The sequence below is a fragment of the Sparassis crispa genome (assembly GCF_003851025.1).
Source record: "Sparassis crispa DNA, contig_000003F, whole genome shotgun sequence".
In the NCBI taxonomy this organism is placed as follows: Eukaryota; Fungi; Basidiomycota; class Agaricomycetes; order Polyporales; family Sparassidaceae; genus Sparassis; species Sparassis crispa.
The window spans coordinates 48,083-66,654 of NW_020939750.1; the positions used below are offsets into that span (position 1 = coordinate 48,083).

At 51.3% G+C, this 18,572-nt stretch overlaps 10 protein-coding genes across 10 annotated transcripts; 2 read left to right on the forward strand and 8 right to left on the reverse strand.

The window, feature by feature from the left end:
- Window positions 1–18: 18 nt before the first annotated feature.
- SCP_0400210 (DNA-(apurinic or apyrimidinic site) lyase 1) lies at window positions 19–1,941 on the forward strand (the record flags this gene model as incomplete). The annotated part of the gene is made up of 10 exons (XM_027756762.1): window positions 19–392; window positions 454–621; window positions 693–776; window positions 833–947; window positions 1,006–1,105; window positions 1,162–1,178; window positions 1,232–1,263; window positions 1,318–1,325; window positions 1,381–1,489; window positions 1,569–1,941. 10 exons carry the CDS (start codon window positions 19–21, stop codon window positions 1,939–1,941), a joined length of 1,380 nt encoding a protein of 459 aa, XP_027612563.1.
- Window positions 1,942–2,140: 199 nt separating this feature from the next.
- Window positions 2,141–3,189, reverse strand: SCP_0400220 (hypothetical protein; the record flags this gene model as incomplete). Its single annotated transcript, XM_027756763.1, has 2 exons — window positions 2,141–2,714; window positions 2,771–3,189. 2 exons carry the CDS (start codon window positions 3,187–3,189, stop codon window positions 2,141–2,143), a joined length of 993 nt encoding a protein of 330 aa, XP_027612564.1.
- Window positions 3,190–3,771: 582 nt separating this feature from the next.
- Window positions 3,772–4,196, reverse strand: SCP_0400230 (hypothetical protein; the record flags this gene model as incomplete). Its single annotated transcript, XM_027756764.1, has 3 exons — window positions 3,772–3,947; window positions 4,008–4,092; window positions 4,143–4,196. The coding sequence occupies 3 exons, from the start codon at window positions 4,194–4,196 to the stop codon at window positions 3,772–3,774; spliced, it is 315 nt and encodes a 104-aa protein (XP_027612565.1).
- Window positions 4,197–4,614: 418 nt separating this feature from the next.
- SCP_0400240 (hypothetical protein) lies at window positions 4,615–5,108 on the reverse strand (the record flags this gene model as incomplete). Its single annotated transcript, XM_027756765.1, has 3 exons — window positions 4,615–4,664; window positions 4,723–4,770; window positions 4,832–5,108. The coding sequence occupies 3 exons, from the start codon at window positions 5,106–5,108 to the stop codon at window positions 4,615–4,617; spliced, it is 375 nt and encodes a 124-aa protein (XP_027612566.1).
- A 1,544-nt stretch (window positions 5,109–6,652) lies between these two features.
- Window positions 6,653–9,097, reverse strand: SCP_0400250 (hypothetical protein; the record flags this gene model as incomplete). Its single annotated transcript, XM_027756766.1, has 6 exons — window positions 6,653–6,686; window positions 6,741–6,827; window positions 6,884–8,106; window positions 8,158–8,280; window positions 8,337–8,750; window positions 8,804–9,097. 6 exons carry the CDS (start codon window positions 9,095–9,097, stop codon window positions 6,653–6,655), a joined length of 2,175 nt encoding a protein of 724 aa, XP_027612567.1.
- Window positions 9,098–9,558: 461 nt separating this feature from the next.
- Window positions 9,559–10,069, reverse strand: SCP_0400260 (hypothetical protein; the record flags this gene model as incomplete). Its single annotated transcript, XM_027756767.1, has 3 exons — window positions 9,559–9,720; window positions 9,778–9,844; window positions 9,957–10,069. The coding sequence occupies 3 exons, from the start codon at window positions 10,067–10,069 to the stop codon at window positions 9,559–9,561; spliced, it is 342 nt and encodes a 113-aa protein (XP_027612568.1).
- A 904-nt stretch (window positions 10,070–10,973) lies between these two features.
- On the reverse strand, window positions 10,974–12,694 carry SCP_0400270 (Adenylosuccinate synthetase 1; the record flags this gene model as incomplete). Its single annotated transcript, XM_027756768.1, has 8 exons — window positions 10,974–11,191; window positions 11,254–11,476; window positions 11,540–11,818; window positions 11,880–12,066; window positions 12,132–12,237; window positions 12,302–12,397; window positions 12,449–12,631; window positions 12,688–12,694. The coding sequence occupies 8 exons, from the start codon at window positions 12,692–12,694 to the stop codon at window positions 10,974–10,976; spliced, it is 1,299 nt and encodes a 432-aa protein (XP_027612569.1).
- A 295-nt stretch (window positions 12,695–12,989) lies between these two features.
- On the forward strand, window positions 12,990–13,352 carry SCP_0400280 (Cytochrome c oxidase assembly protein COX16, mitochondrial; the record flags this gene model as incomplete). Its single annotated transcript, XM_027756769.1, has 3 exons — window positions 12,990–13,043; window positions 13,112–13,180; window positions 13,236–13,352. 3 exons carry the CDS (start codon window positions 12,990–12,992, stop codon window positions 13,350–13,352), a joined length of 240 nt encoding a protein of 79 aa, XP_027612570.1.
- A 1,109-nt stretch (window positions 13,353–14,461) lies between these two features.
- On the reverse strand, window positions 14,462–16,036 carry SCP_0400290 (predicted protein; the record flags this gene model as incomplete). Its single annotated transcript, XM_027756770.1, has 5 exons — window positions 14,462–15,151; window positions 15,210–15,351; window positions 15,480–15,494; window positions 15,553–15,891; window positions 15,951–16,036. 5 exons carry the CDS (start codon window positions 16,034–16,036, stop codon window positions 14,462–14,464), a joined length of 1,272 nt encoding a protein of 423 aa, XP_027612571.1.
- Window positions 16,037–16,424: 388 nt separating this feature from the next.
- Window positions 16,425–18,426, reverse strand: SCP_0400300 (Probable 26S proteasome regulatory subunit; the record flags this gene model as incomplete). The annotated part of the gene is made up of 11 exons (XM_027756771.1): window positions 16,425–16,442; window positions 16,645–16,713; window positions 16,770–16,860; window positions 16,918–17,074; window positions 17,125–17,272; window positions 17,328–17,552; window positions 17,605–17,758; window positions 17,828–17,969; window positions 18,025–18,107; window positions 18,167–18,269; window positions 18,336–18,426. The coding sequence occupies 11 exons, from the start codon at window positions 18,424–18,426 to the stop codon at window positions 16,425–16,427; spliced, it is 1,281 nt and encodes a 426-aa protein (XP_027612572.1).
- Between the last annotated feature and the right edge of the window lie 146 nt (window positions 18,427–18,572).

The following is an 18,572-nucleotide window of genomic DNA, read 5'->3' on the forward strand; positions in this document are numbered from 1 at the left end:
GACCATCCTTAAGTGGCCATGGCGAGTACGTCTCTTCGTCGCAGTTCTCGACTGGTTTCTGCAGCATGTACGGCGTCCACAAGCGGTCTTTCCACAACTGTTGTGCGTGCCGCGACGGTCAAAGATGAAAGCCAAGCGATAGCGGACAAACCTCCGAAACGCGTTCGGAAGAAGGCAGGAAGTACTACCGAGGTCAAGTCGGGGACCGCTGAAGCTGTGAATGAAGTGGAAGAATCACGTACAAAATCCGTTAAACGCAAGAAGAAGATTGAGGCTGTCGAGCCGATGCCTGAGGACTTCGCACCGAGGGCACTCAACGAATGGAAGATAGGACCACACGTCTCGTCTGCAGGAGGCGTCGAGAATTCTATAGTGAATGCTGCGACGATTGGGTATGTTTATCGTATTTTACGGATTTTTCGCTGGGCTGCTTATAATGCTTGTGACCTGCAGGGCGAACGCCTTTGCGCTGTTCCTCAAGTCACAAAGAAAGTGGGAGTCATCGCCGTTCAGCGCACAGTCTGTGCTATCATTCAAAGAGCGCATGAAGGCATTTGGATATTCTCCAGATCATATATTACCTCACGGAAGCTACCTCGTCAACCTAGGAAATCCGGACGAGTGCGTGTGCCTTTGATCTTCGTGGGACCTCTTGGGGTTAAGCAAATTTACGACTGCATGTAATTTTCTAGAGATAAGAGGGAAAAATCGTATAGATGCTTTTTGGATGATTTGAAGCGCTGCGAGGAGCTCGGGCTGCACCTGTATAATTTCCAGTGTGTTTCTTGTGGAAGTTCACGCATTATCCATAGTGATTTTTTGTTTTCTTAAGCCCAGGCTCGACGGTCGGTCAGGCGTCAACAGAAGACTCCTTGTCTCTAGTCGCTGCATGTGTAAACAGAGCTCACAAGGAGACTGCCAACGTGGTCATCGTGCTGGAGAATATGGTCTGTTTCTTTGTCTTCCTGTCCTTGGCTGGGAGGCAGACTGAGCTTGAGCCCTAAGGCTGGATCGGGCAACGTACTAGGTTCTAGCTTCGCAGAGCTCGGAAGTGTCATCCGCCAGGTAGAAGACAAGTCTCGCGTTGGCGTTTGCTTGGATACATGTCAGTCGGAAGCTTGTTACGAAGTCTGTGATCATTAACACTGTGTGATTTTTCAGGCCATATGTTTGCCGCAGTAGGTTGAAACTTGTGGTTGGTGCGGTGCACGTCTGAAGTCCTGTTACTCAGGGATACGATATTCGGACGAAAGAGGGCTGGGAGTGAGTCCGCTGAGGTCTCGATGTTGTCCATATGACTGACACTTCGTGTGATAGATCGACCAGTATGTGGCCTCCTCGTCCTGACTGTAAACTTGAAGTTGACCGCTTCCTCTGCAGTGGCCGAGTTCGAGCGAGATGTCGGGATACAGTACCTTCGTGGTATGCATATAAACGACTCCAAGGGGGATCTCAAGAGCAACAAGGATCGGCACGAGAACATCGGGCTGTACGTCTTCGTCCGACGTTTTGTGCAACCTCACTTACGCTGTTTCCGCCTGTCTCGGCATCGGTGCAATCATATGCAGGGGATATCTGTCCTTGACGACCTTCGCGCACATCCTGACGGACCCGCGCACGCAGAACCTTCCGCTGATCCTCGAGACGCCTGCATACGACGTCCCCGGCACCGAGAACGGCATGGACGTCTGGAAGAAAGAAGTGGAGGTACTCAATAAGCTTTCTATGACGGAAGAGCGACGAGGAGAGCAGCAGTTGAAGGGGTGGGCAGACGAGATCGCGGACGTGGTGAAGAAGGCGAGTGCAGGGAAAGATGCGAAGGGGAAGCGGAAGCTCGAGAACACGCAGACGGGGAAGAGGAAGCGAGTAAAACGATCGAAGAAGAGTATGGCGGATGAAGATGAAGACGATGAGGACTATGGCGCTGGCGAAGACGAATAGTCGTTTCGCTATTTATGAGAGTCTTGAGAATAGTTGAGTGGAGGCTACGTTTATCTCTTTGTCTGTGCAAAACGCATGATCTTTGAGGAAACCTACACTTGAGACGACAGAACAAGAAGCATCCCGGTTATAATACATACGATGAGGCAGTATGAAGAGGGCAAGATGGATATGCGTCATAACATACCGGCCGGACATTCTACTCTGTCGAGAATAGTAGACGAGGATCTCTACCCGCTTCCCATTTCATGTGCCGCTCAGAAGATGTACTGCCGTACTTGAAAAGATCCTGCAGGCGAGCTTCTATCGGGCTTGGATACAGCGGCGCTCGCTCGCGTACAGCGACCTGCTTCATCACCTGGAACAGCCCTTCCACCTTATTCAGAAAGGGATATGTCTCAGCACTCATCCCTCGAGCATATATCCGCAGGCAGCGGTTGTCGACGCCTGCATTGACCCGTTCCGATGTTGAAGTAGGGAATGTGGACGTAATACTTTCGTCTTGGACGCCTAGATCAAGAGTTATTGCAATATATGGCCGTGAAGTTGAACAATTAATAGAGTCGTGAGTACGGTCAATGAAATTGACATCGCGTGGGCTATCGTTTTCTCCTGCTTTGTCAGAGATGAAAATGCTGGACATCCGATCTTGATCGTTCCTGCCGGAAAAGTCGTCGAAATACATCGGAATCATCTTGTCGGTGCGTGGCTGTCCATGACAACATTGAATTGCACATGTTCTATACCAGTGGCGCAAGATCCATTCGCGGGGACTGTTCAATTTGCGTGATTACGAGAGGACGGATATAAGAAACTACAGCGGGCTCACTTCCACTTTACGCCTTCCTTGGAAATATTATCGGACATAGCGACCCAATGAGAGAAATTGATGCGAGCATTCTTGAATGCTTCTCTTGCGGCGGTTTTCTGCTCGTCATCTGCAGGCCAAAATTTCATCCCAAAGAAAAATTCGAGGAAGGGAAGCACTGGAATGCTGCGACAATAAAGTAGCTCCTGATTCCGTGTGGTAGTCTCGTCGAACGATTGAGTGGCAAACAGATCCTTCCCCAGTAGCCAAAGGAGCCGACTGACCAGCTCCCCACTTTGCCCTACTGCGATCATTCCGCTGTCCAATTTGCCTTCGAGGCAAGCAAGGACAGTGGTAAGTGCCCCGGGTGTTTTATGCAAGAGATGAGCGGCGACGGATGAAAGGTATGGCTCAGATGGGTAGCTCGTGAATCGCCACATCCTATCTTCAGTCGTCGTGATACATACGCGCATGTGACTCGCCACGGCCGTCTCCAAGAAATCCGTAGCTTTGGGGTGACCGAAACAAACATCCAAACAGAATCTCTGGCTTAGCACAGCCAGGGATTGTTCAGAGTCGCCTGGTATGAACTTGTCACTGCTGCACAGCTTTTGGGAAGCAAATTCAGACATTTCCTCGCGGTTGCATATATCGTTTAGGGCATGCCACCTACGCTTCGACGTCATTTCAGATCGCAAAGTATACGAAAGCACTCACAAAGGCCGACCATAGCCAATAATGAATGTGGTTGAATTTCGCCACATCCCTGGCAGAAATTTTCTCATCGCTGATAGGATCAGCGAATTGGTCACATCCTACTGCAGTGTATGGAGGATATAGTAGTTCGCCGCCAACTGCAATGCGGTTGGAATCATCTGTCAACATCAACATAGATCAGATTGCGTAGATCATGGCGAACAGTATCCTTACTGATCTGAGAAGGAGCAGCAAAGTCAGCGACCTTTGAGTTTGTAGATGCAAAGACCACCCATACGGACTGGGTTCGGCCGCGTGTATACGCACTAATGGCTCGACACAATATATGAGATGGCCGATATGTGCTTTGTCAAGGGCAATAATAGGGTCGGTTTATGTGATTTTTTGGGGAATAACTCTAGATGCGCTTCAATCAGAGAAGCGTAGGCGTTCTTCATCATGGTTTCGCCTTCCATCTTTATTTCGTCCGACCCCGCTGTTCCTAAAATTTGTTCAGAGGGATACTTCATACTCAAACGATCAAGGAAATATCCACACATACCAAGATGAGACGTGGATTGTTTGTCATCAAGGGCAAGACCCTCGACGTCTGTAGATAGCTGCTGGATAGACGGACTCTCTAGAATCTACGCACGACAGTCAACGGGGAAGACACCAGTATATAAAGACAGCTCACCACTTTATAACGGCGCTCCAATTTGTTGAAGAATTCTCGATCTGCTGTATCCATTGTACACATTATGCGGTGCCAGAGACGCACGGCATCACTGTAGCTATGCCTCTGGCACTTTTCGGTGAACCAGTCCTCGAGTTGGTTGAATATCGCAGTAAAAAATGCACAACATCGGGCACCGTAAGCCGACGCTGTACGCGGCATGTGTTCGTAGAGCTCTCGATAAGGGTACCCAGACCTGGCTTCACGGATGTTCATATATAACACAAAAACATCTTTGTTTCCTAGCTATGAATGACGTTCACTACAACGTTAAGGATAAGTATCAATGGAAGAAACACCTCGATCACCAATCGAGATTTGCCCGTTCCAGAACTTTGAACAATTGAACAGAATTGTGCGTAGTAAGTTTTGTCCATGGTGTCAAATTTGCAAAATTTCTTATTGTTTTCAGTGAGATATTCGTAGAAGCCATCTACGGCTCCGCCGAGGTAGTGTGGAAGGACCGATGAAGTACCATATCAGCTAAGCATATCAATAAGTCTATCGTATCAAGTAATGCAGTATGGAGCCACCAGCCTACACGGTGACATAGGATCACGGGGAATGTGCTCCTGGGTACGCAGAACCTCTGCCATAGGTGAGTGTGTTAGACAGCAGAGCGTGGATCGGGAACCAACGAGGTGACTCACTCAAACAACGTATCTTGGAAAAGCCACCTTCTATAAGTGAGCTATGCAATACAGCTCGAACGTCGCTTCGCCTGGAGACTTCATCACAATCGTCATGGCGCATGGTATTTGGGCAGCCGAGGACAATCCTCGTAAGGAGAATCTCGGCATCACGGCTATCTGGCGGAATACGCCCAGACAAGACCTCCGGAGATATATTACGCTTCGTTTTTTCGAAGACACGCTGATCCATTTTCCTGTGTTCTTCTTCCGTGTAAAGGTCGTCGACGAACTCCATGGTGGTCCAGTCGAATTGAGTAGACAAGGACTCAGATGCCTGATGTTCGTATTCTGGAGGAAAAGTTGACCTTTGCTGACCGGCACGATGAAAGCTGGAGACAAGCAAACCAACGGCCCACACGGTTTTAGACGCCGGCCATGGACCAATCGCGGCCACGCGGCCCGGGCAAGGCAACAGCAAACTAACCGTGTCATGATAAGTACTGTACGTTTGCAGCGTCGGAGCGTCCGCGTCAAGGCTGGACGCGACTCTTCCACCCCGGAATATATTTGGTGGTGCCATGGTTAAGCAAGAGTCCACCTGAGGAGTTGAAAGCCCGCTGCTCTCCAGGCGTATGACAAGCGTGTGATAGCGTTCAGTGCGACTACGATACTACTTAGCCGCCAACTCGCCGCGTCTCCCTCTTCAAGACCACAATCCCTGCCATATTCCTGCTGAAAAGATATCATTTTTTTGATGTCGGATCTTGCAATGGCCCGGCGTGTACGTCCTTTCGTTGATACTTATATTTACGCTCTCATGACGCGAGCACCAGACTGGGAAGCTGGAGGCCGCAATTCCGCTGATCCACATGTGTGGTGCTGCAAGTTGGGTAAAGATGGTCGGTTGATGGTACATCCCGGCAAACGAGAAAGCACTTAGCATCAGATCCTCGTGGAGAACGCACAGGACGCGGCAAGATTGGCCACTCCAGGCGAGCAGGAAGGTGCACACAACGAGACATCTCACCCCTTGGAGTCAGATCTAAGGACAGCTCGTACGCGATCTCTTCCATTGGCTGGATGCGATAAGTATAGGTTCCATGGAAGACCGGTCCGACAACGATCATAGATGTTGGGCAACCAGTGCTCTCAGGTGCGCAGTGCTCTCATCTCGTGCAAACAGATCTTCATCAGAGTTCACCACAAGCCCGGAGGCTGAATGAGCCACCGTACGTGTGATCACAAGGCGGGGACCATTTCCCATCATCGCCGCAGATTCAATGTCTGAGAAAGAGAACGTATCAAACATTGTTTCTGGTAATACAGTGCCCGTCACGGATCCAATTTACGAATTTAATGTCTGTGAGTATAGTCTGGTTATCTGTCGATTCTTCGTCGCACCCTGAATGTGTTTCTACCGACGAATTGGAGTCGTTTGATCCTGTCCTAACAGTGTTCACGCCTACGAAGTTCCTGGGCTCCTCAAACGGTAGTCTATGCACCGCTGGCTTTGACCAGTTATCTTTCGTGCAGGGCGTCTCCTCCAATCTGTTTAATGCAGCCAATACCTCCGTGAGGACCCAGCTAATTTGAGTCGTACCATCACGCAAACTGATGTGTCTCTCTTATCCAGTCATCTAGCTTACCAGACTATTCTATATATCCGCTTATCGAGCCCCTCGAGAAGATCATCCCGGGGCAAGGATTAGAGCTTGCAGTGGGGCCTGAGTCCGATGATGCTTGCTTTCGGCCGGAAAAGCAGAGGCTACACTTCCGAATACATCGCTTAGCCAAATGTTGGTGTACATATCTGGTTCATTAATTTATATGGCAACGATCCTAGGGAATATATATCCGAGAATAACCTTCAACGCTGAAGGGAGCATGTCAGTGAGCGCTCTCGCACATCTGAGCGACACGGACGCACCTCCGGCGGCAACATGGGCAAGCGTGCTTTGACGCTGACGATCGAGACGCGAGGTTCTCGCGGCAATCATCACACATAGCGAGACATCTGCGTATAACATCGATGTGTAAGAGACCGAGACCTTAGTTTGGAAAGAGACTCACCGACAAGGCCAGCAGATGATGTTCCTAGGCTCGACGGTACAGATCACGCAGTTTCGCCTGCTCTCTGCCGTTGCTGCATCGTCAGCCTCGAGTCTCCGAGCCGCAACCTTCGTATCTCTCCTCTCGCGGGTGAAGTCATCCAATTCGTCGGCCTCCATTGCATCCTGAAACGTTGATGCGTCGGGGGCAATTCTTTGGTACCGTCGACGCGTGAGGGGGGAGGGCGATGTCATGTGCGCCAGGATTAGAGGCGCGGACGCGGATACAGACGTAGACGTGGAATTGTTGGACAAGTCCGCGAAGAGGTTTAGCATGTCATCTCCTTCCGATTCCCCTTCATCATCCGAGAAATTAAGCGGCGTGTCATTGAAAGAGTCGGGTGGCAGCTCGAAGTCCTCGTCGTCCTCATCGTCGCTCAGCGATTCGCCTCGCAAGAAGCGTTCGTACACATCCGGCTCAGCCTCTTGCTCATCTTGGTCAGTTGCTGTACCCGGGGAGTCAATAGCAGGATCCATCTGCTGAGAAACACGCATGGCTTGGAAGCGCCGGCGCAGGATTGCCCACGACGATCGCAGCAAGCCTTTGAGGACCTTCCACACAACCAGGGCGTACACTCTAAGCTCCGCGAGGTGCCACCCCGTACTCATCACGCTGTCCATCCACAGACTCGTATGCCTCGATATCGCCTTCACGTTCGTGATCTCGTTCGCGAATCCATGCTTCGGCTTCCTATGCGTGCCATTCCTCTCATAGGCGGGAGAGATCGTCACAACGCCGGCACGATCGACCTCGACGGTGCCCATGTCCTCAGCCCGCCGTTCCGCGAAATCAGTAGAGTCCGTGTTCGTGATGCCGCCAACTTCGTTGCCCAGGCCAGCGGCACTCGTCGCTTCCAAGCTGGCTGTGCCGAGACGGAACAGTGCGACCCCAAAGTCCTCGTCCCATCTCGGCAAGAGAGCTTCGGCGTGACCGAATAGTGGTCTTGTGACAGAGCCCTCCAGGAGTAGTTGAGTTAACGCGTTCAAGCCAATTGTGAGGAGGATCATGGCGATGAGGAAAGACTCTACCACGCATGACACATAGTGCGTGAGTGGGTATGACGCAGGTGAGGTCCAGACGACTGCATGGAAGTGAATGAGAGTGAGAGCTGCACATAGTGTTGTGGGAATGAGTCGTCGACGCGCCCATCTTTCCTGAACTTCAAACCCGTGTAACAGGGCGAGCTAGATTTATGTCAGTCTAAAGAAGTAACCACGTGGATGACCTTTACTGACCTGAAGGAGAGGTAGTATAACAGTGATAATGACGTGCTTGTCCGGCCTTGATGGGTAATTATCCAGTTTGATGGCATGGGTAGTTGGGGATGTGTACATGTACAATTGGAACGCGAACGAGAACTGCTACAGGAATGAATCATCGGCAGATGACAAGGAGCAGGTTCAATGCTGCATACCAGATTGAATGGAGTACCATTGGTAGTGAGCCCTTCAAGGCCATTGGTGAGCGCTCCGACGGTCAGAGCTACGCACGTGGAAGTGAATGTGAACCAGCAGATCTCTTCCATATGCTTCTGCGCGACCCATGCGTCAAGTGAATGCAACCAACTCCAATTCCACGGCGGGAACAACTCCGCTGACTGCAGAAGAAGCACGGACCATAACAGAAGAGACTTTCCTAGAAGATATAGCGACGGGATCCTGAACATAGAACGGCAGAACGTAGAGGACAGATCAATGGGTAATATCGTGTTCAGGATGAGGCTGCAAAGGGACAACGGGCCTTGAGAGTTTCGGGTGCCATGAATGCCGAGACCTAGCCGGCGTCGAGGAGGTACGACAATGTTCTGTATCCGATTCAGCACCAACGCCTGCACAAACCGGTTAACACCAGCGGTGGGACTCAGTCTCGCAAAATGCTCGCCATCACTATGAGCCCGTAGAAGTAGCCCGACGTCACGAATCCCCATGGTCCTGGCGGCACAAGCGCTGCGCCCGCAGAGGACTCCTGTGATCTTTGCCTGCTGATCGTTTCGCCATTGGTGGTGACATATGCATGCGCCTCAGCCATTACCTCTTCACTCAAGAGCTCGTCCAGCCGACGTATCCGAGCGAGAAGGCGAGAGGGCAGCTGCAGGAAATGTGTAGCCAGCTTCCGACTGGCATTGTAGAAGGATGAATCCTCCTCCGCCGTGTCGAGGATACCCTGAGAGTTCATGGTCTCAGAAGATGGAGTTAGACTGCATGGAACTGTGGTGAAAGTAAGACCCAGGCTGTGTGCTCGATGATGATGAACTACTGAGTAACTGTGGCGCTCATCATTGCGGCCGAGATAATTAAACAGACGCCGAAGATGATCTACTGCAAACGCCGGTATGGGAGTGACCGCACATCGAGACTGACAGAATCTTCTTGCTATAGAAATGACACCACTCCAGGATCAGGAGGAAGGGAAAGAGCGTGACATGCAGCGGATAACTGAATGATCATAAGGAAGGCACTACAGGTACATGACACAAAATTAGCGAGATATAGAAGAGAATGGAACGTCATTGCATTGCCACCCCCCAGAAAGCAGACTACTTAACCTGCTGTACAGAGATACAAATTAATCAGTATCCTAAAGAACCGACGCCTGTACAATGAACTTACCTCCGGCTTCGGAAGGGCATCTGAGAATTACTCCGGCTTAGGTTCAGCAAACGAGTCTGCTTGAGCTGCCTCCACTTTGGTAGGGGTTGGTTCGGCCTCTTCTTCGTCAGATGCGCCCTCGTCGTCTGTCGGGGGAACAACCTCAACATTGATGCCTGAGGTACTAACGCTGGAGGAACGCGACAAAACCTGCTTGATGATGAGGACTACTAGACTCGTTGCATACGCGAAGTAGATTAGACATACCGGAGAGCCACCGTCGTGAGAGACCTCTCTCCAGCGGGGCTTTGCAAGTGTGGATGCTGATTTGGTGCTGACAACGATAAAAGGCCTCATATCACCGTTGTCACCAGACGCCGACGATTCAACATAGCCATCCGTAGTCAACATGATACAGTGTTTCCGAGAATATGAAAGGATATTACAGGGTGTTGAGCCTTCGAACTTTGAACGCAGTGAAGGGTGATGGAGGGAGGTTAAGTAGGGAAGATTCACCCGCCTGCGTTTGAAATACAAAAGCTAGCCTTGAATACCCCATTGTTTACGCGCTGAGTTCGAGCAGTGTGTATGCCCATAGCCAAACTCAAAGCGAAACAAGAGCTTTTGGTTCGAAGTCCGACTTTAAAGGGAGATCGCGATCTATGCTCCCCGTCAGGGACAGGGAGCATAGACTTTTGACAGAAGTATAGGAGCGTACCGCCGACAGCACCGCCATAATAATGGCAGGAGGATCGCCTTGGGCACGGTATTCCAGAGTGGAAAGACGTATAGACATGCTATGCTCACCGACCCGCAAAGCCTACGTAAGTTGTGGTACAAGCATCAGCTCTGGATGGCAGAAGTGGCACAAACTTGATCCACAAAGTTGAGCAATTCCTTACCGGTGCAGAAACATGCAGAAACGCGCAGCTCACGGAGGAAGAATACTAGGAGGAACGGAGATAGACCCTCTGACCATCGTTTTCTCTGCACGTCAAACGAGCAACGTCAGGATCGTCCGGGAGGTACGAAAGTCACCCACAGCAACCAGCACCAATACGACCGATTGTGACCTTCGGCAGCAAAGCTTATGGGCAGCTTCACCTTGACTCAAGGCGGAGCTATCCATGAGCTTCACGACCCGCAACACCATATGCGTAAGGCCAGCGTTAACAGTAAGAGTTCTGAGATGGAAGTGGGTGTTCACACCTGCGACAAAGTCTGACTTCAGGTAGTCCTCATGCAGTATAGATGGCCACATAGTGAACAAAACCTACAAGTCTATAGCGTTAGCCTGCGGTGTTGAGTAACCTCGTGGTGCGGCCCATGTGCACTCAACGCGGCGGGCACCGTAGGCGAGGCGCCCACTACCCTGATCAATGAAAGCGACTAAGCTGTATTTTAGACATTCTATATACCGGACTCACACTCGTCTTCATTCTCTATAGATCTACAGTATTTGTTCAATTCAACAGCTTAACTTCTTTCTTCACCATGTTTTCTCGTCCGGGCCCGACGCCAATCCACTGCACAGGGACGTTGAGGAACTCCTCGATGAACGAGATGTATTTCTTGCAGTTCTCAGGAAGATCAGCGAATGCGGTGACTTGCGCGATGGACTTCTTCCAACCGGGGAGAGTGACATAGGCTACCTCTACCTTGTGTAGAAGCTCCAGGTTCGCTAGAAGAGATAGGCCGGCACAGTGAGTCCACAGTCGCATTGACAACAGTGGGAGAACCCACCTGGGAATCCTGCGAGTTCCTTCCCGTCAACGACGTACTTAACAGCGACCTTGATTTCGGCGAGATCGTCCAACACGTCGAGCTTCGTGAGATTGAGGCAGTCGTAGCCATTGATGAAACTGGAATACTTCACGACGACAAGGTCGAGCCATCCGCAGCGTCTACGACGTCCAGTCGTCGTGCCGTACTCTTGGCCAACTTCTTGGAAATGCGTGCCGATCTCCTAAGCAGTGGATGAAAGTCAGTCAAGTCGTAATAACGCAAAGTCGCCAATTAACAGACGTACGTTCAGCTGTTCCGAGGGGAAGGGCCCGCCACCAACTCGCGTCGTATAGGCTTTCATGACGCCGATAGTGGTGCCGATCAACTTGGGCGGTATTCCGAGTCCGGTGCACACGCCACCGATCGCTGTCGAGGACGATGTCACGTATGGGTAGGTACCGAAATCGATATCGAGCATCAGTGCGTTTGCGCCCTCGACTAACAGCTTCTTCCCTTCCGACAGGGCATTGTGGATGTAGACGACACTGTCGACGACATACGGACGTAACCGTTCTGCCAGGACCTGAATAGCCAATTAACTATGTTGAGTTTTCAACGGGATTCTGCGGAGCAATAACACCGACCTTGTAGCGGATGATCTCGCCCTCGGTGTCATACTCGAAGTGCCCGTACCGCTTAAATCGTCCTTCGACGATCTTGCGGAATTTCTCGGCGAAAGTGTCATGATCGAATAAGTGGTGCACCCGCAGACCAGAGCGCGACGCCTTAGAGGAGTATGCCGGACCAATGCCCTTCTTTGTAGTACCTATGCTGGAGAACAAAAATGCGACGAACCATTGGTAATGTTTCTGCAATCCTCCCAAATGAGAACGAACCTTGAACCTCCTAGCTCAACCTCCTTCAATCCATCCACAATCTGGTGGAAGTCGAAGACGAGGTGAGCACGGTCGGAGATGAACAGACGACCGGTGCAATCAAGTCCTAACCACGGATGAACCACAGTGAATCTTTGTGTAAAAGAACCGGGTGCCAGAAGAACTCTGACCTTGGGCCTCGAGTGCGTCAAGTTCCGCGAAGAAGGACGGCACATGGATCACAACACCTGATCCAATGATTCCCGTACACTTCGGATGAACGAGACCTAATTTGTCGTAAATGAAAAACCCCATTCAAAACTACGATGAGCGCGTACCACTAGGAAGAAGATGAAATGCAAAAGTCGTCTTCACGTTGTCCGGGCCAATTGGCACAACAATGGTGTGACCAGCATTGTTCCCTCCCGCACAGCGAGCACATATATCTATGTCTGCTGCGAGGATGTCGACGAGCTTCCCCTTTCCCTCGTCGCCCCACTGGGTTCCGAGCACGACGGTAACTGTGCCGCGTAGATAATCGATCAGAACGCGCAAAAGGATCAAAGAGTGTGCGCACCACTCATTCACGCTGAGGCATGCACGCCCAACCTGCACTTGGAGCGAACCTAAACTTTGTGCGAGCTGATAAGTTGAAAAATACGAGTCACGACCAGACTGAGCACGTCCTAGTCCGGAGATGGGAGCGGAAGCGGAAGTAACAGCGCTGGGCCGGTCGAGTCCGCCTTCACTCTCACCTCCACCATGCCGCCGTTTGCGTCTCATTCTCTGCGAGCATCTCCCGTTCATCGCACTCTGCGTCGCCATCCATCGCTCTTTGGTGTGCCGTTCGTGCTCATCATTGTTGGCGCTTCCTTCGCCATGCAGAGTTTCACGCAGACGCGGTATGACCTTCACGACCAGAAAATCTCGCAGGTGCGCTCTCCGCTCTTTATCGAGCTCTTTGACGGTGGATGAAACTTATGACCGGCGTGATGCTGTAGGTGAACAAGGAAGAAGAATTGGGGTTGGCAAAGAATCGGAAGAAGTTCGACATTAGGGAGGAATATTACGTGCGCCCCGCTCTACCTCTCTCTGTCAACCTAATTGTCCCAAACGTCTCTTCAGAGGCTGAACGCGGCGCAAGACCAAGACTGGGAGCCGAAACGGATCGAACGGCCAAAGGGTCTCCCCGAATGGGGTGTTCCACCCACTGAACCACCGTCGAAGCCTACGTCCGCTTGATTTCTGCATGCATAACTTATTCTCCTGGACCTTTGTATAACATCCAAGCTTCTGGTTTCACGAATACTCTTTTTATGTGCAAGCACTTCTGGTGCAGCATTCTTTGACTTGTGCCTTTGTCTACTTCGCTCGACACCCCGACAAGATTTCCGAGCCCGTCCGTGTCACACCAGCTCTCAAGAGTCATTTATCTCCGAGGCTCTCTGTAACCAGGACTGCAGGATCTCATGCCGCGCCCAAACTGTGATTGCAACGTGCCGCTACTCCTCGACCTGAAACTGCATAGATATGAAGGTCGATATCATGAACCATCTATGAAGTCTCCTTTCTGTGTTCCCGACATTCCTTTGCCGATATTTGTTAGAAGTAGCACTCATTACCACCGGTACTGCGGTCAGTAATCGTCTCCCGCACCCGGCATTCACTGGCGAGCGTACGCTTGCATTCATGAAGCTTGAGTCGAATTTAGTGCCTCCGTACATACACTCCCACTTCAGCCCGCGGATGGAGCGTGGCGGCGTTTCGGTGCATATATCGTGCTTACAATGGACCTCTATCCTTTGATATACCTGTGGTGTGGCGCAGCATTTGTGTCGGGTTTTCACATGAAGTTGGTGAGTTGTTCCCTGTCTGTAGGAGAAATATCCTGACTTTGGAGATTGCATTCTGTTCGGAACGTAGCACTATGGGAGGGTGGAGCAGGCTCAGCCAACCACATTTCGAGATCTAATGCAGGGCAAGAAAGCCGTCATCGAAAACCAATTCGTTCTTGCCATGACATTACGAACAGATGTGGTACCTTTCGCCCCCATGGATAAACTCCAAGGTTCATTACACTGTGTTTTCCGACGTTCCTCATCTTATCCCTAAAATTGACTGCGCATATGAAACCAGTGCTCGGGGCAGTCGGACGTCAGCTGGAGCACCTATTAGATTTGGCTTCTGCGCAACTCTATGTGTCGGTGGATGTCCTCATGCACACTTTGGGTTGACGCTCGCTGGCGGAGTGTGGCATACATTCGCGGCCTGGTGGTATGCATCGAGTGGATTTTGAAACCCGTTTATCAGTGACAAGGGCTCATATCTATTCCACGGGAGCATACCAAATATTACGTGTCCAACTCCCACCCGAACATCACCTCGCTTTCTTCCAACCGCTCGCACACCAACTTGACCTTCTGGTCATTCACATTTGCGACGGAGAAGCGTATCCAGCGTTCCTCGTCCTCACCTGCGCTGCAGTCCTCGATCTTCGGCGCAAAGATTCCTGCAGGCAGACACACAACTCCGCGTTCCTTTGCGAGCCTTTGACAGACCTCTGTCGCGCGGCGCCCACGAAAGGGGTGGCGCACAAACGCGTAGTAACCACCCTGCGAGCCGATCTTCCAGTGCTGCGGCAGCGCGGCCTTGAACAGCGTGTGTCGGTGGGCCACTGCACGCGCTGTCTCCTGTACAAACGGGCGGAGCGTGGGTAGCAGTGGAGCGAGCGCGAGCTGCGGCGGGCGCGGCGCGCAGATCTGGATGGTGTCGAGCGCGATGCTGACAGCGGTAATGAGCGCGGGCGCCGCGCAGATCATCCCTAGGCGGTGACCCGGAATTGCATACGCCTTGGAGAAGGAGTAGAGGTGGATAAACGTGGAGCGCCAGGAGGGCCGTGATGGGCGCGGGAGGAACAGGTCGTGCGGTGCTCCGGAAAGGATGAAGTCGCGGTATGTCTCGTCGATGATGAGGGCGACGTTGTGCGCGGCTGCTACGTCTGCGAAGGCGCGTATGAGGGAGGGCGGGTACACAGCACCGGTCTGAGGGAACAATCTATGCTGTAGTATACGCGGTAAGCGCAGGACAATAACGACTCACTGGATTGTTTGGCGATACTAGCACTATTGCTTTAGTTTTTGGCGTGATCAGCGCTGCGCAGCGCTCGGGTGAGGGCATGAAGCCATCTTCTGGAGATGTCTCTAAAGAGACGGGCTTTATGCCCAGCATTGTGAGGGACATTCTACAAATCATCGCACATGCTCAGATCGTCGTGCAAGTTCCCGCGTATATTTACTCGGGAAAATACTGGATAGATCCTTGGCCGGTTCTACCGTATATTGCCCCCAGGTGAAGTGAACGGACACGCACTCATGATTGAAATACCTGCACTCAAAGTAAATGAATATTAGGATTAATGACATCAATTTTTTGGACTGAGTACCAAGGAACAGGCAATATCATCTCATCACCTGCGTCCGCGAGGGCAATTGCGACAGAAACGAAAGCCAGGTTGCACCCGGCAGTGATAGCAAGGTCGTCTGGCGTGACATCTGCGTCTGCACCGTATTTCTGCTTGATGTCCTCCACAACTGCAAGTCGTAGAGAGAGTTCCCCGACGTTCCCGACGTACCCACAGCTCATGGGCGAGGAGGATGTTGCCCCGAGCGCGTCAAGCAGCAACTTAGGTGGGGAAACACCTGGCACGCCTTGCGACATGTCGAGCAGGGGCCGATCGGCAGTGGGCACATAGGCTGCTGCCCATTCATAAGCCTGTGGTATCCTGAACGAGATCGCGGCATGTCAGGCCGCACGCACGGTGGATTTAATAAAATAACATACGGAGGTCGAGTGGTGATCTCAATGCCGTGAGACAGACGGAACGCCACGCCAGTATTAGAAGCCCATTCAGCTTTAGGAGAACGCATAGCAAGAGTACTCGACCGGAGAAAGCCGAGACTACCCAGGGAGGTACCCTCGAGGACCTTACTTGGATTTGTGCACACTCACATATTTATGGTCGCAGCTGTCCAAAATGATACTTCCTTGATGCATAGTGTACTCTCGTCGCGACCGGCGGAGTGTCTTCGAAATACTATGCAGGATAAGTGGTTACTATATATTGCAAAGTGTCTTCTCTGCTCCGAATCTACTGCGCCAGCAAATCCTGTATACCCCGCCGCAGCGCCGCACTACTCTACCCATACATGTCCTCCCAAGTCGTCCAAGTCCTCTCCGGCCCATTGCAGTTCCGTCAGTAGCTCCGGGCACGCTGGACATGAAGAAAAGATATATAGAGAGCAGTATGAATCATAACTATGCAATCTTGACTGTCTGGAGATACATCATTTATAAGGAAAAGAGTGGAAGGGAAGGAGCACAAAGGAAAGAGCGGAACGTGGAATGTTGTGGTTTGAAACATTTTGAAACGAAGTCGAGGATCCGAGATCGACAAGGATTGCACAGCAGAAGCGGAATAGCACAACAGAGACCAGAGTGAGTACGTGGATTTGTACACCGGGTTAACGCACGTTACCTTCGCGTACAACGAGTCCACCACCTTGCCAACTTGCTCCAATGTGTCGATCGCGGCACCATACGAGTTCTGAAAACAACATCAATGGTCGACTACAGAAGAGTCACTAATGGATGCAAACGCACGTCAGCTTCTGGTTCGTCGAACACGATGAGACAACCGCGGCCCTGGTCGAGCACACCATGGAAGACCTTGTCCAGAATCATCTGGGACAGCCTGAGCGTAAGTGTATATCAGCCATCCGCGTTGGACTCGTTGAATCAGAATTCATACTTGGTCTCTACTGCCTGTCGGCCCTGGCCGACCTGCTGCGCGACATACTCGACCTCGATGACAGAGTATGGTTCCACAATACGGAGAAGGTTGCCTTCAAGGAGAGTATCATACAATGCCGACAGATGTGTGCGGATTGTCGGATCCGAAGAGAGTTCTAGGGCGCGAGGTTAAGAGACCTGTAATTCACTGGGGAAACAGACCAACCCTGCTGGTAGTCCTTAAGCGCCTTCTCGAAGTCGGCGAGGTTGCGCTTCTGATGCGCCCGTGCGACCGCGCGCATGCTCTCTACATCTCGCAGCTGCGCATACTTCAGCGCGAGCTTGATAGAAAGCAGCGATGTTACGTCCTCTGGCTGCATACACGCATCACTACATGATGTCTCACTTTTTGACCCTCGCCACACTCACCAAGTTCAGCATGACCTTGCACAACAGCATGTATTTGAGCGCGCCGAGCGCACCAGGGTCATCCTGTGTGCTCATGTTCTCGAATGTCTCGAAGAAATATGAGTATGCCGTCGTATAATCCTTGTCTTCCGCGTGAAGGATGCCGGACTGTAGATCCAGGCGGGCTTGTAGATGCGGCGGGCAGTAGATCGCATTCGCTGCTGTTCGCGCCGATGTGAGAGCGGCCTGTAGTGGAAGGCGGAGTAAGACAGGGCGATTCTGTGTCAAAAATACACACCTTGGCCTTTGCGAGGTTTCCTAAACCGCGGTAGACTCTGCTCTCCAGCAAATGGACTTCCGTCAGGATCATTTTGTCGTCTAGCCGCTTGAGCTCCGTCAAGAGCGTGTCAATCAGGGCAAGTGCGGGTCTGTATTGTGATGTTTCTAGCTGACTAGAAGCAGGTTAGCAGGATCAAGAGAGAAGACACGGAAGGACCAGATAAAATCACAGTTTTACTCACAGGCCAACCAATCGTGTCTCCAGACTATGTTTCAAGAATATCCGCTTTTCGCGTTTTGCCCACTGGATGTTTTCAAGGAGTACGTCAATCTGGATCTGCTGACTGTTAGGGATCGGAGTGAAGCAATCCAGAAGAGTCCGGACTGCAACATGGTCTATTTCTGGGGTTTCAGAGCAGAATTAACATTATCCACGTACTGAGCTTAGCGGTTTTAGCTTTTGCAGCTGAGGAGACGAAGGAACGAGATAATGTGATGACCGCTGCGACACCTTTCGCGTTACTAAGAATCCGGCAATATCTCTTGAGCATGTAGGCAATGCAGAGACACTCCCGACTTACTTCTGGTCGCGGTAGAGCTCTCCCAGCTTCACAAGGGCCGTCTCCTGATGCCGGATTTCTCGCTCACGTTCCTCTACATGAGCAAATTGATTATCCGGTGATTCTAAGGAGAGCAGCGACAACAGTTGAGCATACAAACACCTGAAATCTATACGGCCAGAGAACTCACGTAGAACCTCTTTGAACAGTGCTTCCGCTTGTACAGGATTTGAGGGGGCCAGCGACTCAGCCTCATTTAAAAGCTCTGCTCTAGACGGCATGGCGAAAGTTTATAGAAATGTTAGCACTGTTGGGAATGTATCACCTTTAGAACCATTTATGCAAAGAAAGATATATTTTGAGAGACAAACCTTCTGATTGAATACTGTTTAAAAAATCTCAGCGTGTTCCTTGCTGTCCAATTTCA